We start from the raw sequence: 8,162 nt of genomic DNA on the forward strand, positions 1-8,162 counted from the left end.
TACAAAAATATTCCAATCGGAGAAAAAATGAATAAGTCCTCGATTTACATATTCCATGCGATCGTATAGTTCTGCTACATTATTGTACAGACACACAGCTCTTGATTAATATATATATTTACATATAATTAAACACTTTTTCACGTCAGGTAGTGCTATATCTGCTTTAATTTTACTTTAACAACTTCGCCGTGATTCAAAACGAAATTTTTACGCGAAAAAATAAATATTGTAACTCATTAAAGATCTCGACCAATTATATCGCATCAATTCCAAATGTGGCTTATTTTGCTTCGTGGTGAGCGCTTTCCAAACTGGAAGTCGTTGCTAAGATGTTCAAATTTTTATATTTAAAATATTTTAAATGTTTTTATAATAACAAGGATTTAATTCAGGTGCGTTTCGTTTCTTGTAGGTAGGGCTTCGTGAAAGCCCATAGACAGCTACCATCCACTCATCACGGTTTATAAATTGCATACTTAATATGGCGGTGTTCATTTACTTACCTATTTAGGTACGTTCCGTGTACCAAAAGGGTATTCTACTATGTTTGAAAAAGTACTTCAAAATGTTAATTTTCCCAATAAAAAACCGCAAAAAATATATTCGACAAAATAAACACGTTTTCTTGCCATAAAATTAAATTAAATTTTAAACCTGTCAGTCATTTTGGTGACGCCACACTGGTAAAAATAAAAGTTGTGTGTACGACTGGCATTCATTCAACGTTAACAGCTATTTTCGATGTTTTTTGGGATAACAATGAATTACAATCACTAATGATGAAGTGTAATGTGCAAATACTAGCATTAAAACTCCAGAAAAGTTTGACTTTTAGGTACTCCAACCGGCGAATTTTATTTGATGTTTCCAGTCCGTACTGGTTCACATAATGTTGTCTTAGATTTTCGCGATTATTACACATTGAAATAAAACTAGTTCGTGGTCACGGGCAGACTGCCCGTGACCACGAACACTGCAAAGTGCTCGAAACGTCGGGATGTTAAAATAAAATAATTAATATACGCGATTAAATCCGTTAAAAAAACTAGTTTTATTCCAGAAAAGTTGTTTATCAAAGTGCCAGACGATATTAAAAAGACAGTTTTGCCTATCTGACGCCACACCATGGCGGCTCGTATTTTAGGACACGTGATATTTTAATTTCAATGTAATAAATTAATAATGCGCTATTATGTTTCAAAATCAAAATATTTAAGTATATATACATATATTTTAATTTTTATCAAATTTCATAATTTATTTTTCGCTACCGAAACAATTATACCCTAATACCCAATTACAAATAAAAAAAATATCGTTAGATTTGTGTATATACAAATACTTATCACATTATTATAATTATATTCTATCTATATCTATCCTTTTACTATCGAACGCCCAGGCAAACGTGGCCAAAGGGCCATAGATACACAGTGAAAATTCCCCGCCTACGTACGAAGCGCTTCGAATCCTTTATCATTCGCACCATCAAACTGTGGAATACATTGCCTGAGTCTATATTTCCCGATAGATACAACCTTGGTGTCTTTAAATCTAGAATTAACAAAAGGTATTTTTTAAGTAAGCGTGTTACATCGTAAACCGTGTCGACATCGGACAAGACCACGGTCAAACTCTAGCGTTTTAAGGGTAAAAAAGAAAAAAATATGTAATTAACGATATTAATCAATATATATACTTATATTTTTATACACACACCAAAGGAAAACATAATTAACCGAAAGGTTGTTTGATTGTAAGCACAAAAGGACTGAGGTGAATTACTACATTGATTTTAGGCCTTTTCACCGTTTTATGTGATTTCTCTCGATAATCGCTTCCCTTACGCGGTAAAGGGCAAGATATACTGGTCGATTAATATATAAATCGCCTGCCGAACTGATTCATTAATTAAGTTTGGTCTACTCGTAATCTCATTTATTTCGTTTATATTTTCTATTCAGCGTATAAGATCTCACTTATGTTATAAACTTATTTATGCATTATATTGAATAAATGATTGTGACGTCATCTGTCTGTATTTAAACCGAGTGAAAATTGAAAACGTATTTATGTATAGGGTAGTTAATAAATAGTTCACAGAACATGCTTGAAGTGATAATTATAACTATTACTAAGGCATCTATTTGAAGGCAATTGTCATATTGTTAGTTTTTCACAGCACCTAAACACAAACTCGCTCCGAAATGCGCTTCATCTTCTAGTATAAGTGACATATAATATATTTGATTATTTTGTTGTCCGTCTGTCTGCCTGAATACTTCCCTAATTCTCAGGAAAGGGTAGATGTAATAAGTTAAAATTATCTAAAATTAGAATATGACACCAAAGTAGGTCTACTACAGTTTCTTGACTTTGATTCGTGCAAGTAACTCATGAAAAGAGCAAGGAAATAGTACAGTTTAGCAAATAATCCGCAAATTTTTAATTTGTATAAGTATGATGATGTCCATGACGAAGACCGGAGACCAGTCACAATGGCAAATCTCAACGTAGACATAAGCGATATTATAAAATAACTATAAATAGTTAAGACGGTGGAACACCGACTTTACGTGCACAAGAGATTTCCAAGCTTCTAACGACTCCAGAAAATTATAACCTGAATATTAATTGACCTCGGAAAAATTATAACAACATCAACAAGATAGTCAAGAATTTTATACAACGATTAAAATAATTTATGTATATATTGACACTTTATGGAACTACATCGCTTATTTTTTAAATGTTCTAGTAATTGAAATATTAAATGATTTTTTATCGGTCTGTAAAAAATCATATCAATAATTATTAATATTAATGAATACTTATTATAATCTGAGTCAAAAAATAAAAAAGTTGGTACATCGCTCTTAAACTAAAAAAATATAGAATAATTAATGTATGATAATAATAAAATCTATTGTCACCCATGGTTGATCAACCTGATTATGACAGGTAGGTTGCATAATTTACAGATTTTTTATATTTTTTAAAAGAAATTTTATTTACCACATAACAACTGAATTCTGGCAGCTGTAAGTATTCAGTTTATTCATTACTTGTCAGTGTCACTGGCTACTTGTCACTGCCAGAGGCCAGTTGTTAACTGTCATGTAACATTTTTTAAAAAGGTAAGCTAAGAATTTAACTTAATCCCTAAACTTTAACATCATTTTTGATGAGTTTATGTTAGTTTTACATTCTTGTTAGCTTCACTGCAAGACGCAATGTCAGAGGAACCAGTGAATATCATAAGGGAAAGCACAAGGAATCTGTTACAATTAAACCGGCGAATACATAAAGATGAAGAATCTAATTCGCGTCGTGCTATACAAGAAATAAGGTACCATTGCGTCAAAAATATAATCATGAGAATACTAAACTAAAATTATATGAGAAAATAATCTTTATATTATTTTTTTTTTTCTTTATTATCTTCAGTAGTTTTTTCTAAGGAGGTAGGATCGATGGTTTTTGTTATTTCTATAGATCTCCGATTTTTCTAAATAAATTCGTTCAAAGGACGAAAAATATAGGTATAAATAATATAGATTCGCCTTATAATTAAAAAAAAATATTCTATAAGATGTTATGCCTCCTGTGCCTCTAATTGAATTAACACTAAACTATGTTGATTATTTAATTACCTATTTTTCCAGGATCACTAAAGAAACCATATTAAATATTGCCAACAAACTGAAGACTAAGTCATGCATTCCAATCTCAGACCTTCAAACACTGAAAAATGGCATAATGGAAGATAGTAATTACGTTGAAATATTTCTAAGTGTACACGGTGCTTTGAGAGGACTCATCAGGGAATTAACAGGTGAATATATTTAACGAAATGTATTTATAGAAGTGGAAACCAATATTAATTTTATATTTCTTATTTATTAACTTGTAACAGTATAAGATCAGATTTTCACTATTCTAAAAATATATTGTAATTTCCGAATAAAAAAATAATTTTTTAGCTCTTTTTGAAGAGATTTTGCAAATAGAATTCAATTCACTTGGAAATATCATGATTCTTATATAAATAAACATCACACAGAGTAACTTGTTGTAAATTAAAATTAATCTGTAAAATACCACAGGTCACAATGTGAAAAAGCAATGTGCAGCTGCTGGATGCTGCTGTAACTTAGCCTTAGGTGACTCTCGGGCATGTTTGACAATTGCCAAAGCAGCCGGGTCCTATCTAAGTACTGCTTTGGACAACCTCACTACAGAATTAGCTGTAAGCTTTCTTTTGGTTTTATAAACGAATTTATAAGAAACTGTAGAATAATTCATGCATAATAATTTAAAATGTTTATATAATATCATATTTTTGTTATGTACAGTAGAAAACTGATTATCCGAATCACCAATTATCCAAATGGGTTCTAAGCATGGTATAAAAAATTAAAACCAAATAATTTTTGTTGTGTTTTGTTGTAACAAGTTGGAACTCCCTGGACTCCAGATATATTTCAACTGTTATGGTCGTAGATCTGTGTTTGTTAAACTTAATAAAGTTTATTCTACGTGTGACAGTTCGTTTTTCTTTATTGCCAGTCTATACGAAAATCGGAATTGTTTTTACTTATTGTTTGGAGTTATATGTTTAAATAATTGTACAATATTCTAGGTGTCATGTGCGTGGACACTCGGCAACTTAGCTGGTGCTGATCCAAGAATATGCAACATTCTCACATCCCAGGGAGCTCTCGCCAAGCTGAGTGAAATCTACACCAATGAAGATATCCAAGATGCTGCATTATATGCCTTAGTGCATTTTACCTTCCAGATGAGAGATGATCTAAAGTAAGCTATCCGTGTTGGCTTTGGACGGGTAGATTATAGGTCGCACCCGTTTTAAGGGGTCATCCTTGGTGTACAAGCTTCCTTGATATTGCAGCCTAAACGAGTTACAAAATTAAACCAAGGGTGATTTTTAAAATGATGTAGTGATTAAGACGATTATTTTTTTACTACTATTGTATAGCAGGATTGAGTATTCAATCTTCGTGTCTCCAAATATAATATGCGGGAACTTAATACGGGATTTAATTATCGTATAAGATGCATAAATTGTCAACAGATTGTAGCGCGTGTGAGGACGATCACGTAGTGAACCGATCAGTGTGCCTTGTGCAAGCTTTTTTACTTATTTGATAGCGGTGACATTTACTGAGATTTCTATGAATTAAAAAAGGTATTCATGTTAACGCTCGTGATTGCTTGTTTCCAGTATTTTGCGAATACGGGCGACAATATCGACAATTTGAAAATTCAAATTGACGTTAAAGCGATTATGAAGTTATAATATAGTCATTCTGCATAACTCACACTAGGCACAGTGTTCTGGTCTCTAGCCTAGCCCTCCCCCTCTGTCTTAGTGCCCACGTACGCAGTACAGTGTTGCCAATTACGGTTTATTATGTCGATAGATAAATGTGATACACAATCCCTGATTACAAGTTTAATAGACAATGTCGTATGTATTAGTACTAAAATGAGGTATACTATGATCTGAGATGTACAAGACAGACACGTGAGCAAAAGACAAACACGTAAAGCAAAAAAATATTTTATCGAATAATTCATATTCTAATATTTGAAATGACTGGTACTACTAAATTTTTGGATAACTACACACTACTCAAAAACATGTGTTTTGTATTTTCTGGCAGTAAGAAATAAGTTCTGTGGTTTTTTTGGGGATATAAAACATCATAATCTCGATAATCATGTCACATTGAATCAGAATTCCTTTTGTTTCAGAGCTGATCAACTAATTAAAATTCTTCAAAATCTAACCAAGCTCGACATCAGCATGATGTCTGCGCAACTTCTCTTCATAACATCCTGTCACGAACATTTCTCTGTAAATGTCACTGAAGAACTATTACAGAAGATTCTAGAACACATACCAATAGCATTCGAACACCATACACAAAAATGTTCACAGATAAAAAAATGCTGTAAATTAGTATACTTGATACGCACTTTAGCTAACATGGATACAATGTACAGTGTTATTTTAAACTATTTTAGTTTAAATAATATGAGTGATATGTTTAAAAGTTTGTTAAACTCAAATAAATGTGTTAGTGAGTCATGTCTATGGTTGTTAGGTAACTTGTTCAATTTCTGTGATGATAAACAATTCTTTAATATGTTAACTAGTTGATGGTTCCTACATATAATAAAATTGTTTTACCTTAATATATTGTTTTAATTACACTTTATCTTTTTTAATTCTATAATGGGAATACATATATTAAGAACATATCTGTCTAACACGATGTAATTTTGTGCAGGAATTACTTATGGATTGTGGATCAGAATTCAGACAGGAAATCTCCTTTCTCTCTAGGGGATCTCCTAGGTGGAGTGAAAGTTTGTATGGATTTTTTTTTTATGTCAGAGGTGGCAAACGAGCAGGAGGCTCACCTGATGGAAAGTGACTACCACCGCCCATGGACATCTGCAACACCGGGGGGCTTGCAGGTGCGTTGCCGGCCTTTATCCGTAATTTCTGATATTAGAAATATGAAAATTGTTACACAAATATCAGATAATACGTCACCTAATATTTAGGGTGATTTTTGATGGAATGAAAGCTTGCACGAAAGATTATTGTTTTTGAAAATTAGAATTCTGGAAACCGGTGGGACGACTCACGAGGTGCACGGCTAGTATTTATGTTTGAAAAAAATCCTGGATACTAACCACAGCCCACATAAAGACCTTTCTCTCACTGGACTGTAAGCTGAAACCGTTGGGATCAGGTGTGGGACCAACTATAGCCTATTGTTATCAAGGAGGAATATCATAGATTATTTAAACTCTCGTCCAATGATTTGGCGCCAATTCGGTGTTAAAGGATGTTTATCTGCTATTCGGTTAATTAGTGGACAGGTTTTATTAGCCCGATCTTTTTAAAACCCATTTTACACCAGGTATAGGTATACCCACTACTAACTTGACCTATACTAAATTTTCACTTATATCCTGAGAAACCAAATTTATCATAAATCGTTAATCAATAAAACAACAACATATAGTTCACAATAAATATATTATATCAATAATTATTCATAATATAATTTAATAATTAGATAATATGGGTAAGGCTACAAATTTAGCATTAAAAATTTACAATCCCTCTCACAAATGTAGCATATCTTCCCAAACACACTGGCCGCTCTAAAAGATCTCATATATTAAGATGATAGTTTCTACTATAATTTAAATAATACAAAATTGATATTACACTTTAATATATCACTACCACTACCCGTCTTTGATTTAACTATATATTAAGTACATGTTTTATCACATAATATTGAAAATCATCTTATATACTTTTTTATTTCTTATAGCAACACCAGTGTGAATGGAAAAAAAAACAAAATGGCAGGTCATTACTAAAGTTTACATTTTGGAATGAAATATCGTTGTCTTTAAATTTAAAAAGATTGAGCTTTTAATTTTGAATGAGATACCTATCACTTTTTTTATTACTTCCTCGTTTACATATTAAATAAATATTAAAATATCATCAATATTATAAGTTACATTGGATCGTGAAGCTATTTTTCATATAAAGCTATTTTCGGCAAATTTAATAATGAAACAGAATTTTAACGTTAAGATACAACTGATTAATTGATGCAGATTGGCCGCATCAAATTTAATTTTTATTTTTTAATTAAAATAAAGATAATTTTTAGAAATCAAAGCATGTCCTTATCTGGAATAAAACAAAATATCTTCAAAGTTAAATTATCTTTGATTTCAGACAGCCAATATAGATCGTCCCACTACCCGATAATATAAAAAATAATATAGTCTATCATATATTACTTATACTAGGGAGTGGGGAGTTGTGACACAATTTTCGTCACAGTGACTTACGACGGCTCTATATAATTTTTTAATCCAAGTTTGCAAGTGTTCATTTGCATACAGCCTACAAGTCATCACAAAAACAATAGTTGATTTAACCTGATATTAACCTGGATTTTTGCCTCACTGGCATGGCTTCGAAGGGCTATCGCCTACACGTGAACGAATTGATCCAAATAACTTATAATAATGATACAGCTGTACTTATAAAACGTTTCGTGTTAAATAAGGATATTAGTTAAGAATTACAA

General features: G+C 31.7%; 1 protein-coding gene across 1 annotated transcript; it reads left to right on the forward strand.

The window, feature by feature from the left end:
* Nucleotides 1-3,174: 3,174 nt before the first annotated feature.
* LOC125068288 lies at nucleotides 3,175-6,215 on the forward strand. Its single transcript, XM_047677393.1, has 5 exons — nucleotides 3,175-3,352; nucleotides 3,669-3,838; nucleotides 4,110-4,252; nucleotides 4,646-4,821; nucleotides 5,782-6,215. The coding sequence occupies exons 1-5, from the start codon at nucleotides 3,237-3,239 to the stop codon at nucleotides 6,188-6,190; spliced, it is 1,014 nt and encodes a 337-aa protein (XP_047533349.1). The 5' UTR covers nucleotides 3,175-3,236; the 3' UTR covers nucleotides 6,191-6,215.
* The last annotated feature ends 1,947 nt before the right edge of the window (nucleotides 6,216-8,162 follow it).

The sequence above is a fragment of the Vanessa atalanta genome, chromosome 13, assembly GCF_905147765.1.
Source record: "Vanessa atalanta chromosome 13, ilVanAtal1.2, whole genome shotgun sequence".
NCBI lineage: Eukaryota > Metazoa > Arthropoda > Insecta > Lepidoptera > Nymphalidae > Vanessa > Vanessa atalanta.